This window comes from Peromyscus maniculatus, chromosome 5 (genome assembly GCF_049852395.1).
Source record: "Peromyscus maniculatus bairdii isolate BWxNUB_F1_BW_parent chromosome 5, HU_Pman_BW_mat_3.1, whole genome shotgun sequence".
NCBI classification, from domain to species: Eukaryota; Metazoa; Chordata; class Mammalia; order Rodentia; family Cricetidae; genus Peromyscus; species Peromyscus maniculatus.
The window spans coordinates 136,521,185-136,534,939 of record NC_134856.1 but is presented as its reverse complement, the minus strand read 5'-3'; the positions used below and the strand labels follow the sequence as shown (position 1 = coordinate 136,534,939).

Sequence of the window (13,755 nt, the reverse complement as noted above, 5' to 3'; positions counted from 1 at the left end):
TTAAAAGCAGAGCCGTGTCAATGGGCAAGCAGTTTCACTTCCATATCTATTTCTACGAAAGCTCACATGCAGGTATGCTAGGGCAGTAGGACACAGGGATACTCACCAGCATTCAGGGGGCTGCAGGAGGAGGTCAGGAATTCAGGGCCAGTCTGAGGTACACATACCAAGACCCTGTTTAAAAAGCCATAGGCCGCCGGGCGGTGGTGGCGCACGCCTTTAATCCCAGCACTCGGGAGGCAGAGGCAGGCGGATCTCTGTGAGTTCGAGGCCAGCCTGGGCTACCAAGTGAGCTCCAGGAAAGGCGCAAAGCTACACAGAGAAACCCTGTCTCGAAAAACCAAAAAAAAAAAAAAAAAGCCATAGGCCATAGCTTTAGCTCAGGCCCAAAACACCTGCCTATAAAGCACAAGGTTTGGGGTTTGATGCCAACATTCTAGAAAAAGGAAATAAGAAAAAAGAGCTCAAGGCACTCAGAGCCTAGCCACACATCCACTTCAGTAGAACAGGAAGTTCTGATACAGTGATCCCACAGAACACTATTCGGGAACAAAACAATTACTGACAGATGCTGTGGAACAATCTTTTTGTACACCATGAATATGTATTACTCTCACTGCTAATAAAAAGGTGATTGGCCAACAGCTGGGCAGGAAGAGATTGAGTGTGAGAGCCAGACTAGGAAATTCTGGGAAGAGGAGGGGCAGAATCAGAGAGTTTCAGGCAAACACAGAGAAGCAAGATGAGAACGCCGTACTAAGAAAAGAAACCAAGACCATGTGGCTAAACATAGATAAGAATTATGGCTTAATTTAAGTGTAAGAGCTAGTTAGTAACACGCCTAAGCTATCGGCCAAGCATTTATAAGTAATATTAAGCCTCTGAGTGGTTATTTGGAAACTGGTGGATGGGAGAAAAACATTCGACTACAAACAGAAGCAACACAGACACATCACAAACAGTGCTAAACAAAGAACACAGAACTCCATTCATATGAAGTTAAAAACCAAGTAAGCTAAGATGTACACATAGGTGGCAAAACAATAAAGAAAAGTCAGTAGTGGCTTCACCCAGCGAGACAAAATGCTAAGAAAATGAAATAATACTTTTCAACCAGGCCAACCAGGACTGCATAGCAAGATCCTACCTCAATAAATAAAAAATAAGCTAGGCCAGGCAGTGGCAGTGCATGCCTTTAACCCCAGCACTCAGGAAGCAAAGCCAGGCGGATCTCTGTGAGTTCGAGGCTAGCCTGGTCTACAGAGTGAGATGCAGGACAGGTACCAAAAGTACAAAGAGAAGAAACCCTGTCTCAAAAAACAAACAAACAAAAAGTTAGGACAAGAGAATGGAATATTAATTTGAAATCATTATAAAATAGATATCCACACTCCCATAACCAAGGTCAAGAGATAAAACAGGGGCTAGAGAGATGGCTCAGCGGCTGAAAGCACCAACTGCTCTTCTAGGACTCTGGTTTGAATCCCAATACCCATATGTTGGTTCACAATCATCCGTGGTTCCCTTTTAAGGGATCCTGCACCCTCTTCTGATATCCATGGGCACCAGATGTGCACACACTGTACAGACATACATGCAGGTAAGACATCCACATAGAGACAAAATTCAGTATTCTAGAAGTCCTCCATTTCACTTTCTTTTCTTTTCCTTTTTTTGATTTGTTTTGTTTTTTTTGTTGAGACAGGCTCTCTCTACAGAGCCCTGATTGTCCTGGAACTTTATGTAGACCAGACTGATCTCAAACAGAGAGAACCCCCTGCCTCTGCCTAAGTACTAGGACTAAGGTTTATTTTTTTATTTCAAGAAATCCCAACAGTATTACAGTGGCCTTGGTAAAATAAAAGTACAACTTAAGGGCTAGAGAGATGGCTCAGAGGTTAAGAGCACTGGCTGCTCTTCCAGAGGTCCTGAGTTCAATTCCCAGCACCCACATGGTGGCTCACAACCATCTGTAATGAGATCTGGTGCCCTCTTCTGACATGCAGGCAGAACACTGTATACATAATAAATAAATAAACCTTTTAAAAAAAAAAAAAAAAAAGTACAACTTAAAAAGTAAAACAACCAGCCGGGCGGTGATGGCGCACGCCTTTAATCCCAGCACTCGGGAGGCAGAGGCAGGTGGATCTCCATGAGTTCGAGGCCAGCCTGGGCTACCAAGTGAGTTCCAGAAAACCAAAAAAAAAAAAAAAAAAGTAAAACAACCAATATGGGAGAAGTAACAATAACAGGAAGGGGAAACAAGTAAAAGTCAACACATCCACGTTCTTGGCTGCTGAGAAGAGGCAGTGACGGTGACAGGAGACTGGGAAGAGCAAGCACACGATCTGACAGGAGGCATTTCACCTGAGTGTTACCAGCATCACAAGAAATATACACATTTAATTTACACAAGCAAAGGCCACACTTTCCAAACAGCAATTCAATAAGGTACACCATGAGCTTGCAGTGGTTAAGTCCACTCACTGCTCTTGCAAAGGAGTTCCATTCCCAGCACCCCCAGCAGGTGGCTCACAACCACTTGTAACTCCAGCTCTGAGGAGGATCTGAAGCCTTCCTGCCTCCTTTGGCACCTACACTCATGAACACATACCTACACAGGTACACATACATTATTAAGAAATATCTTAACCATCTAAGAAAACAATCTCAAAGGAACAGGAACTGACGGAACTGAATACCATGCCCACTTCAATAATCATCACTGCCTCCACAAAAGACACTGAATTCCCACAAAGATGGTTACAAAAGTTCTTATATACCATTAATAATATACACAAAATAAGAGTACAGTGTAGAGTTTAAAACCAGTAGAATTTGCTATTCTCCAACTGAATTATAAGCCCCATAACCCAATAAATAAATGTTCTGGCAACAGTTCACAGCGAGATTCAAACTCTAATTCCTGATGAGTATGAACTGGACAGCAGACGTGGTCAATGACAGGGTTACCTGTTCTCAGCCTTCTTGCTTTTGCTGCCAGGACTGGAGGACCGGGATCGCCGACCCCGGCTTCTACTCCTTGAGCGCCTTCTATCTCGGCTCCGAGATCTTCTTCTCTCTCGGCTTCTGTCTCGTTCTCTACTTCTGGAACGCCTGAACAGGAGAGTTCATTTATTTTGTGGCCAAAGGGAGTTATTATTTCCGATTATGACTGTCCCGCAATAAAAAGTTTCTTAAAGTTAGGATCATTATTAGAGGTAGCTGTAGTGGGTAGCCATTCCAGCTTTGATCTGGAAGTTCCAACCCCCATTGAGGCTTCGGTAACTGTCATGCCTACAAGGTGGGGCTGAGAGGACCCTGAGGGCCCTGAAGACCAGAGATCGGGATGCGCTGGCTCTCTTGATTCCTGGACTCCAGACACTGGAGGTAGACCGAGCAGAGTTCCCCAGAGAACACCACCAGACTGCGCTACACCTTTCCCAGACCCTGTTACCTATCCCTTCACTTGTAAGTTACCCCACAAAATAAACCTCCCTTATGACTACGTGGAGTGGCCTTAATAATTTCACCAATAGATAGCATTCTTAATTAGCTACCAATTCAGCTAAACTGGACACAGGTAAATCCAGTTCTTACGAACATCAATGGAAGCGTGACTATCCACGTTCCCTAACGATGTCTGCTAACATAACAAGTTGTAACAATCCATACTTTAAATCTACCACCGATAGCACCAAAGCCAGTTCTCACAAACAGCCCACGCCTGGGGCTGCAGAGCAGCACTGGAACACTCCCTGAGCTGTGCAAAACCCTAATCCCAGATGTGGGGGAACCCAAGTAAGGAGATGCGCAAACCTGAGCTACAAGACCAAATCTGAAGATTAGGAGGCAATATTCTTCCTGTGAGCCACTAGTTACATGACAAAGGGCAGACACCCCCAACCCCATGCATCCCACTTCCGTCCTCTAGAAAACATGGAAAATTCACTATATACTCTCAATTTTTTTTTTTTTCTTTTTTTGAGTCTCACTGGCTTGGAACACAAGAGATCCACCTGCCTCTGACTCCCTAGTGCTCAGACTAAAGATGAATACAACTATGCTCAGCCTCAAAATCCTTGATCCAAAAGTCTTACAATTTTATTTTTATATAAAAACTCAAAGATCGCCAGGTGGTGATGGGACAAACCTTTGATCCCAGCACTCAGGGGCAGAGGCAGGCGGATCTCTGTGAGTTTGAAGCCAGCCCAATCTACAGAGCCAGTTCTAGGACAGGTTCCAAAGCTATACAGAGAAACCCTGTCTCAAAAACAAAACAAAACTCAAAGATCAAAATGTTAAACGATCAATTCACTTAACACATACTTGACTGAACTGTGGGAAACTGTCCATGGACACTGAATATGAAACTGAACTAGTCAAAATGCTTCGTCTGTCTAGAATACTGGGTATTAATAAATACCAAAGTATTCTCACCTTCCAACCTGTCTTGTCACATCAACATGCAAGGGAGTTATCAAATGTCAGAACGACCAAGGAACCTAAGGGGCTTCTACTACCCAAAGACGGAACACTTTAAACAGAGAAATGAATAATGGTGGCATGCAACCTTTACCCCAGCACTGGGGAGGCAGAGGCAAGACGGATCTCTGTGAGTTCCAGGTCAGCCCGGTCTACAGAGCTAGTTATAGTCTAACTATGTCTTGCTTTCCTGGTTTTGAAAACTGTTTTTAAAGACACTTCACTCCAAGGAGGGTTGTAACTATTGACGTCAGTGTCAATAATACGTAAGTAATGTAAAATAAAAGGTCACAAATGTTTTTCAGTTTAAATGTAAGAACAGCCATTTAAGTAGCTTAAAACAAACAGCAAAGAGGTCTCTTCCTCTGTTTCTTCCCACTGTACTCTCAACACAATGGTCAGCCTCTCCAGCAGAATCAAATAAAACCTCCATAAACAAAACATTATCTTATTTCTGTCTTTCTCAGGACTTCAAGGGTTCTCTCTGGATTTCAGAAAATACAATCTAAATTTCTAAGCTTAAAAATATTGCTTAAGACAAAGTCTGTGTCTAATCAAACAATGGGGAAGCAGGAGGCCCACAAATGGGCCACTAAATTCCACACCAGAGCACCTTTGGAGAGGCCCAATTTATCTAGTAAGAGGCCCCAAGATGACTGGTTCTTCAGAGATAAATGTCTTACCTCAGGCGCTTCCTGTCCCTTGACCGTGATCTTCTTTTGTCCCTACTCCGAGACCTCTCTCTCCTTCGATCTCTCTCTCTACTCCTAGAACGTCTGTCATCTCCACGTTTACTTCTTTTGTCAGAGGGTGAGCGGCTCCTAGACCGACTTCCAGAACGTCCTCGCGATGCCGATCGTTTGCGGTAGTGGCTAGAATAGTACCAAATCAAAGATTAAGCTTAGCAAGCAGCTTGTATTTTATTTCTATGTGGGGGAAAAAAACTCAGCAATTTAAACACGTTTAATTAGAAGGAGAAAATGAACTATGGCTACAGTACATGTCCAGGGGAAGACTGGAAAGGACGCCACACATGGTGACTCGTGCACAGGACTTGGGAGGCTGAGGCCTGAGGATCCCCATGGGTTTGAGGTCAGGAATTGAGGCTTGGACTACAAAGCAAAACCCTGTCAAAAGGACTGGCATTCCTGGGCGGCGGCGGCGGCGGCGGCGGCGGCGGCGGCGGCGGCAGCACACACCTTTAATCCCAGCATCGGGATTAAAGCAGAGGCAGGCGGATCGCTGTGAGTTCGAGGCCAGCCTGGGCTACAGAGTGAGTTCCAGGAAAGACGCAAAGCTACACAGAGAAACCCTGTCTTGAAAAACCAAAAAAAAAAGGACTGGTGTGATGGCTCAGCAGTCAAAAGCAGAGGACAGCTTATATCTGGTAAAGGAAGAGCTCATAGGCAAATGAAGAAACGCACAATGGGTCAAGTACTGGACGGGAGACAACCAGCTCAGAAAAAAAGAGAGCAAATGGGAAGTTTGACATTTTATATCAGACAACTAGCAAAGCTCATTAATAAAGTGACATTATTTTTTTGAGACCCTTGAAGAAAATAAAAGCAGGAACCATGTGGACATACAGAGACCTTCCAGGCAAAGGGCACAAGAGTAAACGCATGGGGAGGAATCTGGACGGGCACACGAAGGGACAGCAGCAAGGAATACAGTTAAACAAGGTAAGAGAGTACACCAGGAGTGGGCACACACAACTTAACCCCAGCATGCAGGAGGCAGAAGCTAGCAGAGTTAGTTCCAGGCCAGCCAGGACTACACAGTGAGACTGTCGCAAAGGAAGAGGAAGGAAAAGAAAAGACTCAAGGGAGTGCCATGGGACAAGATCAGTGACATAAAGAGCAGTCAAACATGGAGAGATTAGGGGCTCTTACAAAGACTACATCTTTTACTCCGTAAAAGTAAGATGAAAAGCTACTAGGCCACCCATGGTGGCAGACCCCTGCAGTGCCAGCTACTAAAGCTAAGGAAAGATCACTTACTTCAAGCAGTTTAAGACCAGCATACTCCAGCCTCTAACTGCATACTTTTAATTAATTTATTTATGCATATATGCATATGCCTGAGTATATGTATGTGCCTCATACATATACATGCCTCATAATCTGGTACCTACGCAACCAGAAAAGGGTATCAGATCCCCTAGAACTGGAGTTACAGGCAGCTGTGAGCCACGTGGATGCTAGAAATTGAACCCAGGTCCTCTGAAAGAGCAGGTGCTTTCAACCACTGAGCCATCTCTCCAGCTCCATGAATACATTTTCTTACAAGAAAATAGATAATAAAAACAGAAAAGGCTGGGGCTGGAGAGATGGCTCAGTGGTTAAGAGCACTGCCTGCTCTTCCAGACCCGGGTTCAATTTCCAACACCCACATGGCAGCTCACATCTCCAATTCCAGGGACACACATGCGGGCAAAACACCAATACACATAAAAATAAATAAATCTTAAAAAAAGAAAAAGAAAAAGAAAAGGCTACTGAAAGATTGTTAAACAACGAGTGACACACCCTTATGACTGTTTTAAAGTATCACTTAGAGCCAGGCATGTAATGCCAGCACTCAAGAGGTGAAGGCAGTTAGACTAGCAGTTCAAAGCCAGCCTTGACTAAGAGATCGTGTGTGTGTGTGTGTGTGTGTGTGTGTGTGTATGTGTGTGTGTGTGTGTGTGTGTGTGTATGTGTGTGTGTGTGTGTGTGTGTGTGTGTGTGTGTGTGTGTAAAAATGAAAGCATTATTTTGTTGCTAAGCAAAGAACAAATTAAACAAAGGAGGCAACAGTAGGAGGAAAAATATGAAACTAAAGCAACCAGGGCTGGAGAGATGGCTCAGCAGTTAAGAGCACTGGCCACTCCTACAAAGGACCCGGGATTCAATTCCCAGTTCCCACATGGTAAGCTTACAACTGTCTCCAGTCCCAGGGGATCTGACATATTCATACAGACATACATCCAGGCAGAACATCAATGTACATAAGTAATTAAAAAATGTTAAAAAAAAAATTTTAAGCCAGGTGGTGGTAATGCACACCTTTAAACCCAGTGCCGCTTGGAAGGCAGAGGCAGGCAGATGTCAGTGAATTTGAGACCAGCCTGGTTGACAGATCGAGCTCCAGGACATCCAAGATTACACAGAGAAACTGTGTCTAGAAAAACAGAAAAAAATTAAGAAACTAAAGCAACCATCCAGGTTAAGAGACAGTGACAGCTTAGGTGAGAAGAGCAAGTGTAAGTGTTGAGAAATATCAAGATCTGCAAGGAAAACAAAAAACAAGAGGCTAGCCTAGCACTGACTCCATTTAAGGATGAATTAAATGTCAAGTGTGAGGGCACAAAGAAGCGCTGGATGTCTTCACATCTGACTAGAATAGGCAGAGAACTGAGGCTGTGCTGGGGGAGCAGGCTGAGTGGTCCACGCTTAGCATGTGTGAGGCCCTCAGATCAATACACAGCAGCCTTCCTCACCACCACCACAGAGCTGCTATTTACAGGAATCAACAATCCATTCACTTTCTGGGCCTTTTCAGGATCTACCTCCTTCTACTTCTCTTCAATCCTTCATGAATGCTCCATAAGGACAAAAACTGAGCTTTAGCCGAGCGGTGGTGGCGCACGCCTTTAATCCCAGCACTCGGGAGGCAGAGAGCCAGGCGGATCTCTGAGTTCGAGGCCAGCCTGGGCTACAGATTAAGTTCCAGGAAAGGCGCAAAGCTACACAGAGAAACCCCAAAAGTCTCGAAAAAACAAACAAAAGAAAGAAAAGAAAAAAAAACCTGAGCTTTGAGGCTGTTTTTCAAATATCCTGCTCTTTCTCACCTCTGAGTCTTTCACTGTTCCCTGAACAAATCAAGAACATCAGCCAAGCACAGCATAAAGAGAAGAGTGTGACGGTAAAATGGGTGAAGTGGACCTTCTTAAAAAAGGTCTAAGGAGTTTGAATTTCATCTTTAAAGTAATAGGATCCAATGGAAACTAAGGCCAAAAATGGCAGGTTCTTATCGTTATTTCTGAAGTGTCACTCTTCAAACTATTGGTTCCAGCAATACAAATATAATAACTGTAACAGCAAGATCAAGAAAGGCAATTCAGGAAGGAAACAATTTGAAACAGTCTGGGCAATGAACATTAAGGGCCTTAATTAAGTCAGAGATCAGGAACGGGTAAATAGTGCAGAATCTAACTAGAGATGAGCAGTTGGGCCGGGCAGTGGTGGTGGCGCACGCCTTTAATCCCAGTACTCAGGAGGCAGAGCCAGGCGGATCTCTGTGAGTTTGAGGCCAGCCTGGTCTACAGAGCGAGATCCAGGAAAGGCGCAAAGCTACACAGAGAAACCCTGTTTCAGAAAAAAATAAAAATAAGTGAGCAGTTGGGAGAGAAAGAATCAAATATTGTTTCCAGATCTCTGGTCTAAGTACCCAGATGAAGAACAATGCCTTCGGGAAACTTAAAAGATAGTCAGTCAAAAGAACTGACTGTAGTCAAGGGGGTATACCCTTTCCTTTTATCCGGATGGCACTACAGGCTTTTCTATCTACAAACTTTCAAGATGCTCCACTCACACATTGCTCATGTTGCTGAAGCTAAGTTATAACCCGGTAAAGTGAGTGCTATTAGCATTAAAAGCAATGCAAATTCTCATTCTCGCTAGATAGTGAACCATAGTATCTTTCACACCGGCTACACAGTTGCAAGATAATAATAATAACTCAAGGTCTTCAACCTGTTATCAACATCCTAAAGTTTTGAAAACACCGTATAATTACAAATATAGTTATAATAAGGCGCGCATGTGAACGGTTTCAAAAAGACAAGCAGCAGGTAACAAAGTAATGCGGAATCTATCTGCGAAGTAAATGTCCATGAAACAAGTGTTTACTACAACCCAGTAAGAGTGAGCCGCACACATACTGCAGGTGCGGTAAAAACGTCTGCCCACACGCTTTTAAAGGACTTAGGAAGACCACGCGCGCACGAAAGTAAACTAGAGTGGCCGTAAGCAACACGGCAAAGGCGAAGCGATAGGGAGTGAGCTGGGAGCTGGGCTGACGGAGGTGATGAGGCTGCAGGCTCGGGGTGGGGGGAGAGGACGGGCTGAGCTGCGGAGGGCTGAGCGGCGGGAGGCTGAGCTGCGGGAGGCTGAGCTGCGGGAGGCTGAGCTGCGGAGGGCTGAGCGGCGGGAGGCTGAGCGGCGGGAGGCTGAGCGGCGGGAGGCTGAGCGGCGGGAGGCTGAGCGGCGGGAGGCTGAGGGGCGGGAGGCTGAGCTGCGGAAGGCTCCTTCGGTTCGGGGCTCGACCCGGCTGCTGCGAGCACAGGGGAGTCTCTGCGGCCCTGCGCGCCGCAGCGCAACCTCGCAGCCGAGGTGACCGGCTCCTCACGACCACCCGTGGGGCCACCCCACACCCGCCGCGCCGCCACCGCCACCCGCTCCCCTCGGAGCCCAAGAAGCCGGTCGCCCGCGGACTCACCGAGACTCCCGGCCCATGCTGCCGGCCGCCAGAAGTTCTGCGCCCTGAGGAACGATGCGCAGGCTTGTCAAGAGGACAAAGGAGGGGGGCACCGAGCCCTCACGGTGCCTGCCGAGTGAGGACCGGCACTACGAAGTGGCCACAGGTCCAGCAGTGACCGCCATCAGAGCGCGGCCAACGAAAACAGGATGTGCTGGCGCCGGGCGCGGAAGGAAAGAGCAGGCGGAAGGAAGTGACTGATTCCCCACAGCGCCTCCCAGCGCCTGGAGGCCGAGCGGCACGGGTTTCACCTGGAATGGCCCTGGCTGCTTTTCCCGCGGAATCCCCAGGGTTGGTTGGTGCACTGGAGTGGGACCTCAGCCAGGTCAATCCCGCCAGAAACCACTGTCTTTAGCCTTGAGAGCCCTCTACACTGATGTGACAGGTGGTCACACGGGTTGCTTGGAAATAGTGTGAATAGGAAAACGGACCATATGTATCATCTCGCAGTTTCAACAACTTGGGAGGCTGAGGCAGAAGGATCACTTGAGCCCAGAGGTTAGAGGGCAGCTTGGAAAACAGAATTTAAATGTGTCTCAAAAAAAAAAAAAAAAAAAAAGAGGAGGGCAGAGGGCTGGAGAGATAGCTCAGAGGTTAAGAGCACTGACTGCTCTTCCAGAGGTCCTGAGTTCAATTCCCAGCAACCACATGGTGGCTCACAACCTCTTCTGTATACATAATAAATAAATCTTTAAAAAAAAAAAAAAAAAAAAAAAAAAAGAGGGCAAAAAGTGGAACCTAAGACTAGTGTCTTAAACACTAGAGGCAGAAAAGTGATCAGAATCTCCAGGATATTTATGCAAAACATGAACTGATCAACTGCATATAAGCTGAGGGAGAGGACAGAAGACCACTCCTAATTTGGAAGAGTGTTTGTGGATTCTGGTACGAGGTGAGGAGGTGTTATTTTAACTTCGGCACAGTGGCAATTGCGACTCCATAGTTACCGGTCTGTCAGGAATTCCGTTCCCACAGGCACTGGCCCTGTGGATGCCGCTAAAGGTAGCCTTAACTATATCTCTATCATTCTATTTATAAATAGGACTCGAGATTCAAAGGCTGGGGTGAAAACCTGCCGACTCAGAGAGGCTGAGCAGCAACTAGCTAACCCTCTCTCCTTGCTGCTCCAAAAGATCGTGCTTCCACTCTGCCAAACCAGAAAAAGCTTTGCCACTCCAGATTTCTCCCTATTATTTCCTGTGTTTCTCTATCTCTCTCAGATGCCCTCTGATGCTCTCTGATTACTATCTGTCAACTAGTTGCTAACTCAACCTCCTAACCCAATGTTGTGGGATGTCCTGTATGCTGTAAATGTATGTTGCGATGATTGATTGATACATAAAATGCTGATCAGCCAGTAGCCAGGCAGGAAGGTTAGTGTAGGTGGGACAAGGAGGCCATACAGTTTATAAGTAGTATAAGTCTCTGTGTGTTTACTTGGGGGACGGGAGTGGGAGAGATTTGTCCTGACAGTGGGCCAGGCAGGACCAGGAAAACTTCAACTACAACCCAAGGTTAATTTTATTTAATCAACACAAATACACACTCAGGGTTCACAGTGTGATCAAATATCTCCCAACAAGGAGGATATGGGAGCAGTAGATCTGGGATGAAGAGTTTTTGATGAAAGGAAACAGGGTCAGGAAAGCCAGTTAGTCCCAGCTTGCTTGGTGATTTGATGAAATGTCCCTCCAGTCTCAGGCAGTGAATACTTGATCCCCAGGTGGTGTTGGGGCAGCTTAGGAGCTGTAGACTTGCTGGAGAAAGTATGTCATGGGGCCAAAGATTTACATCATTCCTGTACTGGCTGGTTTTATGTCAACTTGACATAAGCTAGAGTCATGAGAGAGGAGGGACCTTCAACTGAAAAATCCCTCCATAATATCCAGCTGTAAGGCATTTTCTTAGTGATCAATGGGTACAATGAGTCTTTCTCTGTCCCGCCAGCCAGCTGCCAAATAATGATACAGAGACTTATTATGAAAGCTCAGCCTATAGCTTAGGCTTGTTCCTAACTAGCTCTTATAATCTATCTTCTACCATGTGGCTTTTACCTCTGTTCCATTCTGTGTGAGAGACTCCTTTTGTGTTCGGGTAGCCTCTCTGATTCTCTTCTTCCCAGAGTCCTCTCTGTGCCTGGAAGTCCTGCTATTGGCCATTTGGCTCTTTAAATCAGAAGGCACCTTGGCAAAGACACATTTTCACAGTGTACAAAAAGATTATCCCACAACAAATGGGGGAGGGCTCAGCCTATTGTGGGTGGTGCCATCCTGGGCTGGTGGTCCTGGGTTCTGTGAGAAAGCAGACTGAGTAAGCCATGTGAAGCAAGCCAGTAAGCAGCACCCCTCTATGGTCTCTACATCAGCTCCTGCCTCTAGATTCCTGCCCTGCTTGAGCCCCTGTCCTGATTTTCTTTGGTGATAAACACTAATGTGGAAGTATAAGCTGAATAAACCCTTTTCTCCCAACTTGCTTTTTGGTCCTGGTGTTTCCTTGCAGCAATAGAAACCCTAAGACAATTCCCACTTTGCTCTGCTTTGTGCTTATAGTTCAAGATGTGTGCCCTGGGGCTACAGATGGTTCACTGGTCAAGAGCATTTGTTGCTCTTGCAGAAGACTTAGTTCAATTCCCAACATTACATGATGGTTTACAAACATCCATAACTACCGTGCCAGGGAATCCAACACCACTTTCTGATTTCAAAGGACACCAGGCAGCATGTGGTGTACATGCGTAAGTGCAGGCAAAATACTCATATACAAAAAAATTAAATTAAAAAAATTTTTTGTTTGTTTTTCGAGACAGGGTTTCTCTGTGTAGTTTAGAGCCTATCCTGAATCTTGCTCTGTAGACCAGGCTGGCCACAAACTCACAGAGATCTGCCTGGCTCTGCCTCCCAAGTGCTGGGGTTAAAGGCGTGCGCCACCACTGCTCAGCTATAAAAAATAATTTTAAAATATGATGTGAGCCATCAGCTTCGGCTCCAGCCACCATGTCTGCCACCTGGACTCTAACTCTCTGGAAGCATAAACCCAAATAAACTCTTTCTTTATAAATTGCCTTCGTCATGGTGTTTTATTACATCAATAGGAAAGCAACTAACATGATCATTACTGTAGTTAAGAGTATTTATGCTATTGCACTGCTTGCCTAAATTACTCAGATCCCACTTTTAACATTTCTGTTCTAGCTTGCTTTTAAAAGGCACTTCTGAGGAGCTGAAGAGGTTAGGGGTTAAGAGCACTTGCTGCTCTTGCAGAGAACCTGGATTCAATCCCCATCACTCACATGGTGGTTCACAATGATCACAATGATCCATAACTCTTGTTCCAGGGGATCCAATGCCCTCTTACCTCTATAGGCACCAAGTACATATATGGTGCACATACATACATGCACAAAACAAGCAAAATAAATTTAATCAATCTAATCAACACTGTAGCTAGAGTTTTCCTGCCTGGCCCACAGTCAGGACAAATCTTTGTCACCCGCCAGTCCCACAGCTGCTCAGACCCAACCAAGTAAACACAGAGACTTATATTGCTTACAAACTGTATGGCCGTGGCAGGCTTCTTGCTAACTGTTCTTATATCTTAAATTAATCCATTTCCATAAATCTATACCTTGCCACGTGGCTGGTGGCTTACCTGCATCTTCATATGCTGCTTGTCATGGCAGTGGCTGGCAGTGACTCCTTCCGCCTTCCTGTTCTTTCCTTTCTCCTCTCTGTTAGTCCCGCCTATACTTCC

The 13,755-nt window shown here is 45.6% G+C and overlaps 1 protein-coding gene across 6 annotated transcripts in view; it reads right to left on the bottom strand.

The window, feature by feature from the left end:
• Positions 1-10,269, bottom strand: part of Ddx46 (DEAD-box helicase 46) — a 52,654-nt gene extending 42,385 nt beyond the window's left edge. For 3 of the 6 annotated variants that reach the window (XR_013051668.1, XM_006976774.4, XM_006976775.4), the window contains exons 1-3: positions 9,967-10,269; positions 5,169-5,357; positions 2,974-3,117 (exon numbers count right to left, since the gene is read on the bottom strand). Coding sequence is in view for 4 of the 6 variants with exons in the window: in XM_006976774.4 (XP_006976836.1) it covers positions 2,974-3,117; positions 5,169-5,357; positions 9,967-9,983 (350 nt within the window). In the remaining 2 variants the exon portion in view is untranslated. The remainder of the gene's footprint in view (positions 1-2,973; positions 3,118-5,168; positions 5,358-9,966) is intronic. The other 3 variants (XM_006976776.4, XM_076573421.1, XR_013051669.1) reach the window with 2 other exon arrangements.
• Between the last annotated feature and the right edge of the window lie 3,486 nt (positions 10,270-13,755).